Source organism: Sinohyriopsis cumingii, chromosome 9, assembly GCF_028554795.1.
Source record: "Sinohyriopsis cumingii isolate HCF-2022 chromosome 9, ASM2855479v2, whole genome shotgun sequence".
Classification (NCBI taxonomy): domain Eukaryota; kingdom Metazoa; phylum Mollusca; class Bivalvia; order Unionida; family Unionidae; genus Sinohyriopsis; species Sinohyriopsis cumingii.
In genome coordinates, this window is record NC_142969.1 from 98,659,500 (window position 1) to 98,681,205 (window position 21,706).

Here is a 21,706-nt window from a genome sequence, read left to right on the forward strand (position 1 = left end):
ATTAAAATTGGAAAATGACAAAAATGTCAAGTACCGTACATGGACATTTTCTCCAAATATCCATTGTTATCTCTGAGTTTCAAAAATATTCAATACTTGGAATGCTTTCAATTTTTTCATTGATCAGGTTGTACCTACATCTCATTTAATCCTGACTTGATTTTACGATTAGAATTTTAACTTATGTGTTCAAAAACAGTAACAAATATTCAAATTTTTTAGAAAATTAATGCAAGCAACTGCATCCAGACAATAGCAAAGACACTGTGAAAATTGTATCTGCATTGATAACAACTGAACTCAACGCTAGTCAAAAATCAATACAACTTTTTCCATGCAATGAATTTTCAATGAGACCATTAATATTTTGCAAGTGGAAAAAAAATCAATTTATAGAATCCTCAATTCTACCAGCAGACTTAGGGTGTTTTTCTCAAATGGATACTGTTGATTACCTATGTTGCTATTAAGTAGTATGCATATATGAAGAAACTATGATTCTTTTTATCAGTAATAATAATAATATCAATAATAATAATAGCAACAACAATAATATCAATAATAATAACAATAATAATACTATCAATACTACTACTACTACCAATAATAATAATAATAGTAATAACTTTATTTAAAGACGCTCATTTGGTCAACTGGCCAACCTTCCATGAGGCTTTCTACAATGACATTTGTGTGTGTGTGTGTGTATATATATATATATATATATATATATATATATATATATATATATATATATATATATATATATATAAAATGCACAGTTTTGATAAGATTAAGTGTCTTAAGACAACAAATGCTGTTACAAAAAAGACAATTGATTTACTAATACAGTCAAATATGTACAAAGCTTTATGGTAGAGTACATACGAGATCCATACAAAATAGTAGTAGCAAACGTGCGAAAAACAATATAGTGGAGTGCATGACAATTGTTGTAACAAGTACTGAATTAAACAGAATAATACAAATTACTTTTTTTGTAGATGTTGACCATGAAGCTTTTTGAAAGAGTGGCATGAATCAGCTGAGTATACATGATGGTATGGAATTCAACTGTAATTTTTATTGTGATTATTTTCTTGTTAAATCTGAAGTCGTTTCGGTTTTAGACATCGAAAAGTTCATGAACAATCTGGCTCAAGAGATTCAACAAGAAACTACTAGAGACAACCATAATGATTTTCAATGACAAGATAATGTGTGACACCAATGTCCCCAATCAGTCATCAACAAAACCTACTAGGTAAGCAAGTCGACCCAATAAAAATATGAGGAAAACAGACTTATTATCTGAAACCCAAATAACTAACATGACCTATGACCTCTAGACAGAAAATCAGTAGCAATGTGCATCTATCCAAGTGATGAAAATTTGTTCTAGGTAAATTTACTTATCAAATAGAAATCCAAAATACTGCAATGTTGGCTCCATTTACATTTCTTGGAAATCACTTAAAAGCATTCCCTGCCCAAGCTTCATGAAAGTTAGACTATGAAAACTTGACTTCTCAGGCAGAAAGGAAAATCACTTGTACACTCCAATGACCTTGACCTTGAACCAAACATCACGACCCTAAAAATCAACAGGCTTCTGCCTGTACCCATGGGCAAGCCACATATTGGGTTTCAAATGGAAAAATGGGTCCAGCAAACAAAAGCTGAGTTATGGTCACAACCTTGTCAAAAATTTATGGACAGACTGACACTGTTATCACTATCCACTAGCACCTTTGGTGGGGGAGGGGAACAAAAAAGGGAAATTGAAGAAAACAAACAAACGATGCATAATGAGATACAAACTTTAAGTTGGGTAAAAAGGGAAAATGCATTAGATAGATTGATGTAAAATGGCTACTGAGAACAAGGTGGATACTTGCAGAAACAAATATATACATGTACAAAGTTATCCTTTATTTTAACTGTATAATCAAGGTTCATTTACATGTACAAAGTTATCTTTTATTTTAACTGTATAATCAAGGTTCATTTACATGTACAAAGTTATCCTTTATTTTAACTGTATAATCAAGGTTTATTTACATGTACAAAGTTATCCTTTATTTTAACTCTATAATCAAGGTTCATTTACATGTACAAAGTTATCCTTTATTTTAACTCTATAATCAAGGTTCATTTACATGTACAAAGTTATCCTTTATTTTAACTCTATAATCAAGGTTCATTTACATGTACAAAGTTATCCTTTATTTTAACTCTATAATCAAGGTTCATTTACATGTACAAAGTTATCCTTTATTTTAACTGTATAATCAAGGTTCATTTACATGTACAAAGTTATCCTTTATTTTAACTCTATAATCAAGGTTCATTTACATGTACAAAATTATCCTTTATTTTAACTGTATAATCAAGGTTCATTTACATGTACAAAGTTATCCTTTATTTTAACTGTATAATCAAGGTTCATTTACATGTACAAAGTTATCCTTTATTTTAACTGTATAATCAAGGTTCATTTACATGTACAAAGTTATCCTTTATTTTAACTGTATAATCAAGGTTCATTTACATGTACAAAGTTATCCTTTATTTTAACTGTATAATCAAGGTTCATTTACATGTACAAAGTTATCCTTTATTTTAACTGTATAATCAAGGTTCATTTACATGTACAAAGTTATCCTTTATTTTAGATGTATAATCAAGGTTCATTTACATGTACAAAGTTATAATTAATTTTAGATGTATAATCATGGTTCAGTTACATGTACAAAATTATCACTTATTTTAGATGTAGCATCGTGGTTCATTGACATGTACAAAGTTATCACTTATTTTAGATGTATAATCATGGTTCACTGACATGTACAAAGTTATCACTTATATTAGATGTAGCATCGTGGTTCATTGACATGTACAAAGTTATCACTTATTTTAGATGTATAATCATGGTTCACTGACATGTACAAAGTTATCACTTATTTTACATGTAGCATCATGGTTCATTGACATGTACAAAGTTATCACTTATTTTAGATGTAGCATCGTGGTTCATTGACATGTACAAAGTTATCACTTATTTTAGATATATCATCATGGATCATTTACATGTATAAAGTTATCACTTATTTTAGATGCATCATCATGTTTCATTAACATGTACAAATGTTATCACTTATTTTAGATGTATAATCATGGTTCATATATAGTAAATGGTCCCTCAACATCAAAATTTCTGCACAAAAATATGTCAAGCCAGCTGAAATTATATCAGTCTGAGCTCACTGATTAATAACAAACAGCTGCTGTTATCATATTATGTGTTTAGAAGTCATTTTACAGCTGGTCAGAATCACAGTAATATAAAATACCTTCTTTACACGATTACACTATTGGTTAAATAGGTAAACAGTGTAAAGCAAATTGTTTACATTTTTAAAGACCAGATGCATACAATCAGTTCAAAGATAATAACACAGATGACCCATTATGAGATACGAGTTTGGTTCTGAACAATTAAGCATCATCAGTGAGTCATTGTGTCATATACCCTGCACTGATTAATCTCCCACATAATCATTATCTCTATGCCTGTACATTCTTTTTTTAGCTACTATCAATGTTGCTGGAGATTTAATTCAATTCTAGGTATGCATGCATATTCAGTTGAAAATATATCAATAACATTTACTTTTCAAGATCAATTAATACTATAAAAAAATATGCCAATTAAGTTCAATTACTGAAGTAAAGGGCAAACCATTTCTGGATTTCAATTACCATTCATTGGATATGTCAAAGTGAATGCAATGAGATCAATGGTTCTTCAATGGTATGAGCTCAAATATCCTTTAACCCAGAATACAAGAAATATTCTCTAGCACAAAATACAAGAAATACTCTCTAACATAAAATACAAGAAACATTCTCTAAAACAAGAAATATCCTCTAACACAAAATACAAGAAATATTCTCTAACACAAAATACAAGAAATATCCTCTAACACAAATACAAGAAATATTCTCTAACACAAAATACAAGAAATATTCTCTAACACAGAATACAAGAAATATTCTCTAACACAAAATACAAGAAATATTCTCTAACACAGAACACAAGATAAGTGCAATATGACTTAGATGCCCCATAAAATGATGCATTTGAAAGGCAGGGCCATAACTCTCATACATTTTACTAAATTCAATTTGTCAGAAGAAAGGTTAAAATCAAAACTCATCCTAGATCTAATTTAAAAAGCTTATAAAAAATGTGTTTCAGATGCAGATAGTGTTTTTAAGTATATTAAGCACCTAAAAAAATCAACAATGGATGTGACACAAGAAAATGAAATTCACAGTGGATGTGACAAACCAAAATGAAATTCACAGTGGATGTGACACAACAAAATGAAATTCACAGTGGATGTGACACAACAAAATGAAATTCACAGTGAATGTGACAAAACAAAATGAAAATCACAGTGAATGTGACAAAACAATGAAATTCACAGTGGATGTGACAAAACAAAATGAAATTCATAACAGGATGTGACAGAACAAAATGAAATTCATAGTGGATGTGACAAAACAAAATGAAATCATAGTGGATGTGACAAAACAATATGAAATTCACAGTGGATGTGACAAAACAAAATGAAATTCACAGTGGATGTTATACAACAAAATGAAATTCATAATAGGATGTGACAGAACAAAATGAAATTCACAGTGGATATGACAAAACAAAATGAAATTCACAGTGGATGTGATATAAGAAAATGGGATGGTCATATGTAAGTAACACTATATACCAAATACAGAGATTTGATAGGATCATAACTGCTACTGCTACCAAAAGAACTTGACAGCATCACTTTAAAAGGATAGACAAAAAATAGTTACAAGTACAGCTCGGTAGACAAAAGCATAGTCATATATACATGTACAACTGGAATAGACAGAAAAAGTTACATGTACAACTGGGTAGACAAAAGCTTTGTCACATACAAATGAGACAGAAGATCAAGTCTCAAGTACAGTCTGGATAGACAGATGCATGTCACATCTGAATCTGAATGTACAGTGCAGGGCTAGTTACGGCATAAACCTGAACGTGTACAGTGCAGGGCCAATTAAGGCATAAATATGAATGTGTACAGTGCAGGGCCAGTTATGGCATAAATATTTATGTGTACAGTGCAGGGCCAGTTATGGCATAAATTTGCACTGGAAGAGAGTCAACTCAAAAGTTAGTAGCATTGTTCAAGAGCTGTCTTGAAGCTCTCCACTGACTGCTTGCACACAACACTGTTACTCAGCTGATTCCAGTACACAATTGTTTTTACAAAAAAAGAATTCCTAAACTGTTCTGTTCTACACTTACAAAAATGGTACTAACAGCTTCCTCGCTTGGCGCTCAGCATTATGAGGTTAGGGTTAGGACTGGTAGGACTTGTGTCAGGATGATGTGACTGGGTGGGACATCATGCTACACGTCTGTGACATGATGCCCCAGTGCTAGACATCACCATAAACTGCCACACTGCAGACATTGTAGCGATATGACTGAAAAATTGTTAAAGCTACGTTAAAAATCCAAATCACACACACACACTCACGCGTGCACACACACACACACAATGTTCTACCCTGCTCAACTACAAAATCTCCAATTATTTAATACTAATTTTTCTACAATGTTTTTACTTTCAAAATTTAGAAAAGATCTGGCTTTAATATGGTATTTTTGTTTTAATGGTTTTAAAAATATATTTGGCGAGAGAGCCGGCATTAACCCCTCAACTACTTTAGAGATATGTCAAATGAATCCTACTATGCCCATCTTGGAGTGTTGGTAGACCCAGGTCAGTTAACATTTTGGTGACGCATCCTGCTTCTCTGGTTTTATTTTTACTAGATATAAATCTTGTTGCCTGGTCTTCAACATTCTCGATTGTATCATCATCCTTAATATAAAATGGATCCCTGACCATAAAACCATATTCTAACAGGGATTTGACTAGTGCTAGAAAGGCAGGTCATCTACATGTCTGCAGACAGTGTCTGAGGTTTCCTTTTAGAAATGCTAGTGTAGTGTTTGCTTTTTTGATCAATCTGATAATATTCCATTTCCACTTGAAGTCCTCAGATAGTGCTAGTCCAAGACAGGGGTTTTCACCGATATGTTGAAGTATGTGATTATTTAAGTCATGCATACAGATGAGGTAACATATAGTGGCATTGAAAGTCATACCCCAATCAAACACCCATTTTTCACGCGCTCTGAGATCATTCTGGAGGGTATGATGGTCACTGTCTTTTTTAAAACTGTTCTGTAAAGGAGACAGTCATCTACAAACAGCCTGACCTGAGATTTCACAGAGTCTGGAAAATCTTTAATATGGGAAAGGAAATAGAGTGGTCCCAGTATGGTTAACTGAGGGACACCGAAGTCGACAGTGACTGCATCAGATGATTCTCCATCCACCACCACTAGCATGTGTCACTTTGTCAAGAACATCCCTAGCCAACAGTGTAGTTGCCCAGTGATTTCCGAGTTTTCCAACTTGAACAGTATGAAATGTTTTTGAAAAGTCTAGTACCACCAAGTCGGTTTGCATTTCTTTGAATACATGTACAATTGGGATATAAACGTATAGTTGGAATATAGATGTACAATTGGGAAATACATCAACAATTGGGATATGCATATACAACAGGGATGCACATGTACTGTTGGGATATACATGTACAGCTTGGATAGACAAAGAACTTTAGATGCTGCTTTAAGACTGTTTAATTGGGGAAAAATTTAAATTCTTTTGGATTTTTCCTCCTTTATTTGCACTATTTCTTGAAAATTATACAAATTTCCTGTCTCACTATTATTATTCCTCCATTATTTTGCATCTGTCATTCAAAATTGCAGCTTTTTGTTCAGAATTATCTTCAATTTACTTGCATTTTTTTGCCACCTTTACCAATCTATTTCTATGATCTCTAATAACTTCCATTATTTGTGACAATATTCATCAATCAATTTTTTTTCCTTCATTTTTGTTACAAATCTGATCAGGGACATGATGACAGGACAATTTGCTTCAACTGGTTTGCCTAATTTCTGTCTAGCTCTCTTTATTCACAGCATGGTGTGAACTTCATGTTCATAAATAATGAAATGGTACCAGACTACACAAATAGAATGTATAAGTCTGCTTCTTTGACTTTCAGACCTGATGTTGTCTGCAGTTTGGGTGTGACATGGTAGCAGTCTATTAAATATACACATGTTCTTCAGCAGATGTGAACACCAATTTCATTCTGCAAACTCAAGTTGCTATCTCTTAAATGGTGAAATATAATTTGTAGCCAAGGGATAAGACTGTTGGAACTAATCTCTGTCTTGACAGAGGGGGCAGTTTTGGGATTAAATTTCAAAACCCTTATCTCCACCAGTAAGAAACAAACCTGACTCTTTGAAAGATTTACAAGCATTTTTTTACCTCTCCTTTTATCAGGTATCTGCAAGTTTCAGACAAATTTTGTGTGACTGGCAGGCTTCCATAAGCAACAAAAAATATTTCTTTTGCAGCAAACTAATATGCCTTTAAAGACCAGAAATGTATCCACATAAGACAGATGCCCCCCCCCCAATATATGATGCAATTCAAGGGCAACGCTAAAGTCACACATTCTTATAACTCCATAAAATATGAAGGAAAAGCTTGAAAAGATTTTGGTGTCAATTCATGACACAACATGTCTTAAGACAGTGATAACTCTGTGTAGCTCAATTATCATGATGATGTCACAAGACTTAACTTTGTACATGATGATGTCACAAGGCAGTGTTAACTTTGCACATGATGTCACATGACAGTGTTAACTTTGTACATGATGATGTCACAAGACTTAACTTTGTACATGATGATGTCATAAGACAGTGTTAACTTTGAACATGATGATGTCAAAAAGACAGTGTTAACTTTGTACATGATGATGTCAAAAAGACAGTGTTAACTTTGTACATGATGATGTCACGAGACTGTGTTAACTTTGTACATGATGATGTCACAAGACAGTGTTAACTTTGTACATCATGATGATGTAACAAGACAGTGTTATTGTACATGATCAATGCTGACAAGTACTAATGCAGTCATTCCAAACCCAAATCAAAATCATGAGGGTTGGGGTTGGGGGGTCCACACGAGGGTCATGAAAGGTCATCAAAATGAGGGAGAGTCCCAGGCAGGGTAATGAAGGATTATCAAAAGAAATCACATAGTAAGCCTGAGAGAGCAGGAGGTCCTGTTGGCCAATTTAGGGTTGCTGCAAAAACAAAGTTTGGGAATTACCTCTGATCTAATGTCACGTGATAACTCTGTACAGGGGCCCCGAGTGGCAGAGTGGTCTAAAGCGCTCTTCGTTACGGATCACTGCCATCTCACCTCTGTCTGCGGCGGTTCGAGTCTAAGATTCAGCCAATGTGGGCATGTGAGAAAGCTTGCCAGTAGCTTCTCGTGGATCGGTGGTTCTTTCCGGGGTTTTCCAGGTTCTTCCTCCACCATTAATACTGGCCGCCATGTATAGCCTATCGTGCTGAAAAATGGCGTTAAAGCCCACAACAACAACAATAACTCTGTACATATACCATGTTGATATTTCTTAAGTCAGTGATAACTCTGTACATATACCATGTTGATATTTCTTAAGTCAGTGATAACTCTGTACATATACCATGTTGATATTTCTTAAGTCGGTGATAACTCTGTACATATACCATGCTTATTTCTTAAGTCAGTGATAACTCTGTACATGTCCCATGTTGATATGTCTTCAAGTCATTGATAAGCATGAACAAGTACATTGATGCCACAAGTTAATGAGAACTGTATACAAGTACCATGCTGAATATCTCAAGTCAGTGATAACTTTGTACAAATACATTTTCGCATGATAACATAACTTGGTGATAACTTTCTCACACCTGCCAACCCTAACAAGATTTTTCAGTAAGGCAGTCAGTATTTGGTCTTACGTTAGACCAATTTTAAGTAAGCTATAATAATATCAAGAACATCTCTTGTCAATTTGTAAAGAACTTGGACTTTAATTACTCGGAGTACAGTTTCAGAAACTGTAGTTCCCAACCCCATGGAGCTTCTTGGTCTATCTTGATATCTCTCAATCTGATACAATCTGCTGAGTTTTTTTATAAATCTTATGTGGCAATCATGTCTCATACTCGAATCAACATGACACGATGTCCAATAAAAGTAATTGCTGTCTTTCCTGCTTTTCTTCCAAGAATCTAAAAGCTCCCAGTTGTATGAAAAACATGGTAGTTTCAACCATGTCATGTCTAATACTAAATGTGATTTCTCTGTATGAAAAATACTGGTAGTATAAAGAATGCTAAGTCTCATACTAAATTTGATTTTAATCCATTAAGTACTTGAAAAGTTACTGCCAGGAATCAGAATTGAATGGAAATAGTGCCATGTCAAAAAGGGGCCACAAGTCCATGAAAATTCTGCCAGAAATTGTACAGTCAAACTTGACCTATATTTTTGACTGTAAAACCACATACAAAATTTGATCTGAATCGGTAAGTTCCTCAAATGTCACTATACATAAATAATATTTATGGGATGCAACTTGACATGACACAATGTACCTAGGTAGGATGGACTGAGAATCCCCATCCATAAATATGGCCAGGGCACAAAAGGCAAGTTGACAAACAGTTTTTAAATAAATGAAGCTTTCAAAAAAACTACCAATTTGGTGCAAAGCTGAACATCTCTGCTCTTTTTTCTACCAGTATTTATTTCATGATTAACCCATGCCTGATAAACCCATACTCCCACTGTTTTTATAAAAAACAAATATTTACTAAGGATGACATTCTCTGATCCCTACTTTTTATTGACAAATTTATTTGGCTGACCTCCTGGTCTTGTCATAGGGGAAATATGCTACAAGTCCATACATGTGACTGAGTTTTTGCAATAAGATTTCAGAGGAACATTTAGAAAATATGTGTGTGTGATTTGGATTTTTTTATGGGGCTTTAACAATTTTTCAGTTATATTGCTAAGATGCCTGCAGTTTGGCAGTTTATAGTAATGTCTAGCACTGGGACATCATGCCACAGACATGTAGCATCATGTCCCACCCAGTCACACTGTCCTAATGCCAGGCCAACCAGTCCTAACACTGAGTGCCTATTGAGGCAGCTGCAAACACCATGTTTACAAGTCTTTGCCTTGGTATGACTTGGACCGGGGTTCAAACCCATGATCTCATGCATCCAAGGCAGATATTTAGAATATGTCCTTGTTATATCTCACTTCTGCAGTGGCTGAGAATAATAGACAACAATATTTCCATGGACTGAATAAAAGCATGAACAATAGACAACAATGTACCTATGGACTGAATAAAAGCAAGAACAATAGACAACAATATTCCCATGGACTGGATAAAAGCATGAACAATAGACAACAATATCCCCATGGACTAAATAAAAGCATGAACAATAGACAACAATATTCCCAAGGACTGAACAAAAGTATGAACAACAGATAACATATATACCCATTTACTGAATAAAATCATGAATAAAAGACAACAATATACCCATGGACTGAATAAATGTTGTTGTTGTTGTTGTTGTTGGGTTTAATGCCATTTTTCACAGGAAAGGCTGTACATGGCGGCCAGTACAAATGGTGAAGGAAGAACCCAGGAAAACCATGGAAGAATCACCAACCCACAAGAAAGTACTGTCAAGCTTTTTCACATACCCAAATTGGCAGAATTTGAGACTCCAACCCATGCAGACAGAGTGAGATGGCAGTGATTCATAATGGTGAGCGCTTTAGACCCCTCTGGCCCCATTTATACCCATGGAATGAATAAAGCATGAACAATACATGTGGACTGAATAAAAGTATGACAAGTAGACAACAATATTCCCATGGACTGAATAAAATCAAGAACAACAGACAACAATATAATCATGGACTGAATAAAATCAAGAACAACAGACAACAATATATATATATATATATATATATATATATATATATATATATATATATATATATATATATGGACTGAATAAAGCATGAACAATAGACGACTTTGTAATGTTATTTATTTCTTCATACTTTGTGACTATTTAAAATTTGTTTTTCTTGTCAATCACTAGTGGGCTTTCAAGAAAATGCTATTTTATCTAAAAGTAGCATCAAAACATTATGCTCCAACAAAAACTTTCTGATCAATAATCAGTGTCAATGGACTTCAATCCCAATGTCAATGGACCTCAATCCCAATGTCAATGGACTTCAATCCCAATGTCAATGGACCTCAATCCCAATGTCAGTGGACTTCAATCCCAATGTCAATGGACTTCAATCCCAATGTAAAATGGACTCCAATCCCAATGTCAACGGACTACAATCCCAATGTCAATAGACTTCAATCCCAATGTCAATGGACCTCAATCACAATGTCAATGGACCTCATTCCCAAAGTAAATAGATTCCAATCACCAAAATAAATAGATTCCAATCCCAAAGTAAACAGATTCCAATCCCAAAGTAAATGGATTTCGATCCCACTGTAAAACAGATTCAAATCCCAATGTCAACGAACCTCAATCCCATTGTAAAACAGATTCCAATCCCAATGTTAATGAACTTCAATCCCATTGTAAAACAGATTCCAATCCCAATGTTAATGGACTTCAATCCCATTGTAAAATAGATTCCAATCTTAATGTCAATGGACCTCAATCCCAATGTAAAATAGATTCCATTCCCAATGTCAATGGACTTCAATCCCATTGTAAAATAGATTCCATTCCCAATGTCAATGGACCTTAATCCCATTGTAAAATATATTCCATTCCCAATGTCATTGGACCTCAATCCCATTGTAAAAAAGATTCCATTATCAAATGTCAATGGCCCTTAATCCCATTGTAAGATAGATTCCATTCCCAATGTCAATGGACCTCAATCCCATTGTAAAATATATTCCATTCCCAATGTCAATGGACCTTAATCCCATTGTAAGATAGATTCCATTCCCAATGTCAATGGACCTCAATCCCATTGTAAAATATATTCCATTCCCAATGTCAATGGACCTTAATCCCATTGTAAGATAGATTCCATTCCCAATGTCAATGGACCTTAATCCCATTGTAAAATTGTAAAAGTTAATTCCTAATCAAAGCAATTTAATTTGGTTCTATAAAATCATCTAATTTTTTCCTGAACGATAGGCCCAGTCTGCCCAAACTCCACCCCACCTGCAATACTGAAGAAAAATCTCTGTTCAACTCCTGCTACTGTAAGGCATACAAAAAAAATTAAACATAAACAGAAAGACTGTAAATATGGTCAACCTGGATTGTCCTAAAATTAGTGATTTCCCATATGAGTGAATATGGTAGGACTGGATTGTTCTACATGTAAAATGAATGATTCCCTATACAAGAAAAAAATGGTAGGACTGGATTGTTCTACATGTAAAATGAGTGATTCCCTATACAAGAAAAAAATGGTAAGACTGGATTGTTTTAAAGTGATTTCCCATGTAGGTAAATATGCTGAGACAAAAAGTTGCCATATTAGCTCTAGTGTAAGCTTTTCTGAAAACTCTGACCTCAGTGTAACTTAGTCCGCATAAATTTGACTAAATCATAACCTGACACTCTATGTACATCTGGATACCAAATCTGCATGCAAATTGGCAGATAATGCTTTCAAAATAGAAAATCAATACTATGCACATCATTTTCTTCTGGAAATTTACATTGTTACATCAAACTGTAAGGAAGACACATTCATACATCAAACTGTAAGGAAGAAACATCGAAACTTCAAACTGTATGGAAGATACATTGATAGATCAAACTGTAATGAAGATAATCAAGCTGTATGGAAGGCACATTGATACATCAAACTGTATGGAAGGTACATTAGCTTTCAAGACTCCTCACCTAACAGATCTGCTAATCTTGTTTCATGAGATGTACATGGTGAAAGTTAAATATTGTCAATGAAATATTATATATTTTCAGGAAAATTACTTAAATTTATTTACAAGTTCCACATTAGAAATACTGTTTGCCAGATTCCACTGTAGAATTACTATTCCCTGTGTTCTACAGCAGAATTAATATTTGCTGGTTTTCACACCAGATTACTTTTTGTTGCGTTCCACACCTGAATTACTGTTTGCTGGGTTCCATGAAAGAATTACTACTGTTTGCTGGACTGAACAGTAGAATAACCATGTACTGGGTTCCACACCATATTTACCGTGTACTGCGTCCCACACCAGATTAACTGTTTGCTGCATTCCACACCAGATTTATGATTTGCAGGGTTCCCCAGTAGAATTACTGTTTGCAGGATTCACCATAGAATTACCGTTTGCTGGATTCCACAGTAGAATTACTGTTTGCTGGATTCCACAGTAGAATTACTGTTTGCTGGGTTTCATAATATAATTACTGTCTGCTTGGTTCCACAGTAGAATTACTGTTTGATGGGTTCCACAGTGGAACTACTGTTTGCTGGGTTCCACAATAGAATTACTGTTTGCTGGGTTCCACAGTGGAATTAATATTTGCTGGGTTGAACAGGAGAATTACTATGTGCTGAATTCGTCATAGAATTACCACTTGCTGGGTTCCACAATAGAATTACTGTTTGCTGGATTCCACAGTAGAACTACTGCTAACTGCATTCCAAAGTAGAATTACTGTATGCAGGATTCCACAGAAGAATTATTGCTTGCTGCATTCCACAGTAATATTACTGACTGATGGGTTCTACAGATAATTACTGTTTGCAGGATTCACCATAGAATTACTGTTTGCTGGATTCCACATTAGAATTACTGTTTGCTGGATTCCACAGCAGATTTACTGTTCGCTGCATTCCACAGCTGAATTACTGTTTGCTGGATTCTACAGTAGAATTACTGTTTGCTGGGTTGCACGGAAGAATTACTGTTTTCTGGATTCCACACCTGATTTACAATTAGCAGGGTTCTCCAGTATAATTAATGCTTGCAGGTTTCACCATAGAATTACTGTTTGCTGAATTCCACAACAGAATTACTGTTTGCTGAGTTCCCCAGTAGAATTACTGTTTGCTTGGTTTCACAGTAGAATTAACATCTGCTTGGTTCCACAGCAGAATTACTGTTTGCTGGATTCCACATTAGAATTACTGTTTGCTGAGTTCCACAGTAGAATTACTGTCTGCTTCGTTTCACAGCAGAATTACTGTTTGCTGGGTTAGGTGCTCGGCATTAAGAGGTTAGTGTTAGGACTGGTCGGCCTGGTATCAGGATAATGTGACTGGGTGGGACATCATGCTACATGTCTGCGGCATGATGCCCCAGTGCTAGACATCATTATAAACTGCCACACTGCAGACATCGTAGCGATATGACTGAAAAATTGTTAAAGCTACGTTCAAAATCCTAATCACACACACACACACTGTTTGCTGGATTCCACATTATAATTACTGTCTGCTTGATTCCAAAGCAGAATTACTGTTTGCTGGATTCCACATATAATTACTGTTTGCTTGGTTCCACAGTAGAATTACTGTTTGCTGGATTCCACATAGACTTACTGTCTGCTTGGTTCCACAGCAGAATTACTGTTTGCTTGGTTCCACAGTAGAATTACTGTTTGCCGGATTCCACATAGAATTACTGTCTGCTTGGTTCCACAGTAGAATTACTATCTGCTTGATTCCACAGTAGAATTACTGTTTGCTGGATTCCACATAGACTTACTGTCTGCTTGGTTCCACTGCAGAATTACTGTCTGCTTGGTTCCATAGTAGAATTACTGTTTGCTGGATTCCACATAGAATTACTGTATGCTTGGTTCCAAAGTAGAATTACTGTTTCCTTGGTTCCACAGTAGAATTACTGTCTGCTTGGTTCCACAGTAGAATTACTGTTTGCTTGGTTCCACAGTAGAATTACTGTCTGCTTGGTTCCACAGTATAATTACTGTATGCTTGGTTCCACAGTAGAATTACTGTCTGCTTGGTTCCACAGCAGAATTACTGTCTGCTTGGTTCCACAGTAGAATTACTGTCTGCTTGGTTCCACAGTAGAATTACTGTTTGCTGGGTCTTTAATAGTTTGTACCAACTGCGAGATCCATAACAATAAGTTGTTGTCTTGTTAATGAGGCATTCTTGGCTATATTGTGCTGGGGACACAGGATCTAAATTCCTTTTCCAAAAGCACACCTTAGCAGCCAAACCAGCATGACCTGGGCAGGTATGAAACCTATGAATTTTGGATGAGTCCAATCCTCTACCAATCAAGATACCTAGACTCGCACAAAAATAGTGACTTCACTATTCAGCAGGTGATTCATTTTTTATATAAAAGTTTCATAAGGACATTTGTGTTTAGTTGACACAGATGCTTTTGCCCAAATGGTACATTGTGTAATTGAAAAAAAATAACATAAACAAAAGTGGTTAAATATGTGGAGAATCAAATTCTTTTAAGTCAAACAGGAGTACAACTTTAGTCAATATTTACAGGAAAAGATAAAAAATTTAAACAACATAGACTGACTTTTACTGAAGGTAAATACCAAATTTCTTACATTCCATGAGGTCCTTCAAATAGTGAACCCAACATAGTTCAATGTCAAACTGGGGTCATGACTCAGTTAAAAGTCTGTAGGAAGATGGTATCCTTAATGTCAAACCTCCCATCAACTTAGATTTAAATCCCTCAAGTCATTCAGATATTGCTCAGTGGAACTGAAATTATGATGCTACTAACGGGAAAGGTGCCATAAATCTGTTTTGCCAGACAACAATGAAAATCAAACTTTACCACATTTATACCAAACTTACTTCCAATCCTTTAAATGGGTGCAATAACTCACTCAAACCTAGGGTTCATAAACTCAACTCAAATTTAGGGTCCATAACTCCCTCAAATTTAGGGAAAACCAAAGGTGAAAAAAATCTAAGCCATATACTGATGTTCATATTAACAATCATAGTAAATGTATTAAGTCCATAAAAAATCAAGTGTTGAAACGTAATTGTTACCACTGACGACTGATGGACATACAGACAGACAGGGATATAAAGTCAGACATGGACATGTTATGTATATTTGATTTAATTTATATTTGATTAATTTAATTGTTTGTTTGTTAGTTTAAAAAAATTATTCCATTACATGCTACTGTAATGTAATTTTATTTACTAGATTTAACATTTTCCAAAAAACTCAGTTCAGTTTGACCTGTTTTTCATAAACAGTAATAACAGAAACTTTGTATCTAATGCTAACCTAGTTCCTGACCTTGATTGAGAAATCAGTGAGAGTTATTGTAAACAACTTTTTTTAAATATTTTTTTAATTCTTTCTGAGAATAGATTCATAATGTGAAATCAAGGCCATACTTGGAGTACGTGGCAAAAAACATGTATCATTTAGGTTTTTTCAGTGGACTGACCCACATCCGGGCATCTGTTTTGTGCCTTTATTAGACATAATATTGATGTTTTGAGAAAGAATAGTCATCATGTGAAGTCCAAGTGTTTTATGTTGTGACCAGTTTTTTGGGCTAATTTTTTGTTTTCTTCAAATCATTTGGATTTTAAGAGATTATTTTTTCCTGGAAATACTTGTGCTCTAAATTAATTTTTGGATAAGGACAGTCATCAAAAGTTACACAGAATTCAAACACTGGAATATTACTTTCTGAGATTCAACAAAGAACTGTTGATACATCAGTATGACGCTGACCACAGCATACAGCATTGCCTTCCATTTTGGATTAAATCGAGATTCAAACTCAGTTTCATTAGGACTTTTTGTTTCAAGGACTTCTGTTTTTTAATTTTTATATTATTCTTGGGTTATTTTTGGATTCGTAAAACTTTAAGTTCTTTTTTCTCATTTTTACCTTGTTTATCTAGGGAAATAAATTATTTGTTAAATTTTACAAAGCTTGTTGTCTTCATTCTTATCTTGTTGCATTTTATAAGAGCCAAAACATAATAGACATATAGACAGGGACATGTCAACAGACAGAGACATAAAGCCTGACAGGGACATGTAGAAAGGGACATCAAGTCTGACACAGACATAAAGACAGACATGTAGACAGACATGGACATAAAGTCTGCAGGGACATATAGACAGGGACATAAAGTCTGACACAGACATAAAGACAGACAGGTACATAAAGTATGACACGGACATATAGACAGGCAGGGACATGTAGACAAATGGGGGCATTAAGTCTGACACAGACAAAAAGACAGACAGGTACATAAAGTCTGACACATATATAGACAGGCAGGGTCATGTAGACAGACAGGGACACAGAGACAGGCAGGGACATGTAGACAGGCAGGGACATATAGATAGACAGGTACATAAAGTCTGACATGGACATACAGACAGTTAGGGACATGTAGACAGTGACAAAATCTGACACAGACATATAGACAGACAGGGACATGTAGACAGGTACATAAAGTCTGACATGGATATATAGACAGGCAGGGACATGTAGACATACATGGACATATAGACAGGCAGGGACATGTAGATAGACAGGTACATAAAGTCTGACATGGATCACACAGACAGCTAGAGACATGTAGACAGACAGGGACATAAAGCCTGACACAGACATACAGACAGACAGGTACATATGTCTGACATGGAAATATAGACAGGCAGGGACATGTAGACAGACAGGGACATATAGACAGGCAGGGACATGTAGACAGACAGGTACATCAAGCCTGAAAGGGGCATATAGACAGGGACATGTAGACAGACAGGTACATATAGTCTGACATGGATATATATAGACAGGCAGAGACATGTAGAAAGACAGGGGCATGTAGACAGACAGGGACATAAAGTCTGACACAGACATATAGGGACATGTAGACAGACAGGTACATCAAGTCTGAAAGGGGCATATAGACAGACATGGACATATAGACAGACAGCTAGTAAGGCTTGGCAAGACACTATATTACCCTCTAAAATGATGACATGGGCATAATTAGATGCAAAAAAGGACAGAACCTGGATATCATCGGCTAGTAAAGAAAGCAACAAAAAATTTAGATCAACATACAAACAGAAAATTGAATGATATCAAGTATAATCAACACCTGAAGCATTAATACCAATCATGTGAAAGGATGCAATTTACATCCAATCATCAAATGGTCCAATGCAATACTTCAATATTTCATCTATGCATGTTCCAACTGGATGAAATGTGTCTAAACTTAAGGGTTTTCCTGACATTTCTATCATGGGGAAAATATACAAATAAATGGACTAAACTTTGAATTTTCAGATGTGAAATAATTGTACCAGCAAGTTAAGCACATTTTAACACTATTACAGTTGACGAGTGTCTCCAAGGGAGCCGAGTTGTAGTAAATTATTAACAAACAATTCTTATTTAATGCAAGGGATCATTCTCATCATTCCCATACCACCGTGAATAAAGATTTTTCATTTTTATTACTTAGGTGCAAATGCAAGAAAGGAGCAAAATATTTTAATTTACATATTATATGCATCTCCAACTTAGTCCCTCCAAACGTAATTTTCAAGTACAAACTGAAAAATATATCTATATTACATTTTTGTGATTGTGAATGGAGCGAAATATGGCACTGCATGCAGTGTACAAGTAGACTATATTTGTAAGCCAAACAGCATAAAATCGTGAACTACTCGTACACTACTAGTTCAAACCAACATACTACATGTAACGAACAAGGGTGAAAGGATGAGGTCTTGTAATATGAACTCCAGATAAAGTATATGAATCATATCCCTGCTTTGCAGCTATGCAGTCCTGGGTTCAATTTCACAAAACAACAACTTTAATTTCACTTTTGATTCAACTGTTTGCATTGTAAGACCTGACACCTCAAGGGGAAAAACCCCAAAGAACCACATCATTCATTCATTTTGTAACACTCCTCCCTGTTTATCAGTTCATGAACACTTGGAGTAAAATTACACAGTGATGCAGATCTGTTTCATTAGATCTGGGAATGTTCACAATGATCTCTCTCTCTCTTTAACATCTACACAAACATATGCACACACTTCATGCATTCTCTTAAAATGAACATTAAGTGAAATTATGCACAATATGTGAATAATTTTGTTAACCATATGATTAAAAAAAATTGAAAAACATTCATTTACTAAACAATACATTAATGCAAAGAAACACAATTTTAAAAATATTAAGTTAAGCATCAATATTAGAAGAAAAAACACATCATTTTTGTTTCTACCATTACTAATAACAAAACCTGTATTTACCTTCATCTCAAACAAGATTTTACACCATAACAAAATATAAATTTGGGATAATGGTGGGGATTTTTTAGAAATAAAGTTAAATCTGCCATAAACTGCAGACTTGGTAAGAAATGAAACAAATTTATTCAAATTGGTTTATCTATAGCCCTTATAAGAAACACTGACAATATCTGGTGAAGGAATGCCAAAGGGACATAACCTGATCAATCATTGGCATGTACATGTTAAATGTGATAACCCAAACTAAAGATGGAAGCCAATGCAAATATCTGCTGTTATTCAGACTCACTCACCCCCACTCCAATCCCCAGAACTACATTCAGCATTCAAATTATCAGTCATCATCTATCATTAGTTTGCCACAAAATAGTATCCCCTGGGGCGACTAATAATTAAGATTAATAGAATCATGCAGGAAAATAATAGAACATTCCTTAGTGCATTTGTGTCTGGCATCTCAAACAACAATGAGTCTGGTTCCATATGCTGAAATATTGCCTATTTCAAAGATATTTCTAATGCAAACATGGTTGCCATTAAATGGGGTTTCTGTCTATGTACTTCCTCATTGTAGTCTGGACCAGGTGTAGAACATGCCAGACTGAAGGATTGCCAAGCATTACTTCATTTTATATGGAAATTCAGAGGACCGAGTTTGATAGTCATATAAATTAATCTGACAGTTTGCTGCTATGCCAAGATCTATGCCATGGAGATTATTTACTGTACTGCTATGCCAAGATCTATGCCATGGAGATTATTTACTGTACTGCTATGCCAAGATCTATGCCAATGAGATTATTTACTGTACTGCTATGCCAAGATCTATGCCATGGAGATTATTTACTGTACTACTATGCCAAGATTTATGCCATGGAGATTATTTACTGTATTGTCATGCCAAGAAATCAAAATGAGCAGAAATTGTGCCAAACTGAACACTCAACTAAATTTATCACAGAAATTGTAAGCAATTAATTGGTAATTTCAAAGAGAAAAGCACTAATACTCACCTTGCATTATAATGTCGTTAACCGAGTTATTGTTTGGATCCACTTCCCAGTAGGTAAAGCAATAGTTTGGCTCCTCCTGGCACTGTACTGTGTGTCCATCAGGCATGAGCTTGCCAAGACCCAGGTCTGACGACTCACTATGAAATGTTTTGTCCATGATGCTGCTGTGACGGTTCTGCGTGTAAGCACAATATGTAGCATCCTTCTTCTCCACATCTGAAGAAATTAAATATACGGTAATTATAAAACGAGGAAAAATCTCACAGAATTCTACACCATCTCACATCCTTATTCCATTTCTCACACAACATGAGGCCCATATTGCTTACCTGGCATATAATAATATAAAGCACAAATGAAGTAATAAGGCAGGTGCCTTGCAATGAATGACACCTGCCAGGATCATTTCTTGCTATTTCGTAAAAATATAAGTTATTTGGCAAGTTACTTAACTGTGACTCAATTTTGGCAGGTCGCTTAACTGTGTTTCTACTTTGAATAATTTCACCTGGACAAGATAGTGCACTGGTATATTCTGTATGAAGGTGAAGGTGTTCATGCTAGGACCATGTGACCCATCATTTAGGTATGGAAAAGTACAGCAGTTTTGGAGCAAGCTGAGCTATTACATTTTCTATTATTAGTAACAATAGCAATACTTGATGAGTTCTATTATTAGTAAAAATAGCGATACTTGATGAGTTTCTATTAGTAACCACAGCCACACTTAAGGAGTTTCTATTATTAGTAACAATAGCCATAACTGATGGCAGGTAAGTGTTGTATGTAGGCTTATCACATGGTTGCTATGGAAGCCACACCAATGCTATGGGAGCCACAACGGACACAACTATAATTATCATGTCCATTGAAACCAACATTGATTAAAATTTCCTAAGCCATTCACAAGTTGAAAATAAGTTTTCTATATGGGACATATGGTGTGGCTTCCTTGCTATCCCACTATAACTCAAAACTGTCACCTGATCTGCCCCACCCCACCAGTAATACACTATGGAATATTACATTGAAAACTTGCGACAACTGTAATTCCCTATAGCATTACATATCAGGGAGAGACATGACATCACATAATTTGTTATATAGCAATTCATCACAGGGAGAGACGACATCACATGTAATTCCCTACAGCATTACAGAATAGGGAGAGACACGACATCACATGATTTTCTATATAGCATTACATTACTGCGAGAGGCATGACATGACATGTAATTCCCATCAGCAGTACATAACAGGGAGAGACATGACATTACATGCAATTCTCTATAGCATTACAT

At 35.1% G+C, this 21,706-nt stretch overlaps 1 protein-coding gene across 1 annotated transcript in view; it reads right to left on the reverse strand.

The window, feature by feature from the left end:
- LOC149792312 (uncharacterized) overlaps positions 1 to 21,706 on the reverse strand; it is a 162,779-nt gene that overhangs the window by 73,468 nt on the left and 67,605 nt on the right. The window contains exon 4 of the mRNA XM_089970887.1: positions 20,406 to 20,621. Within this exon, the coding sequence (XP_089827013.1) occupies positions 20,406 to 20,621 (216 nt within the window). The remainder of the gene's footprint in view (positions 1 to 20,405; positions 20,622 to 21,706) is intronic.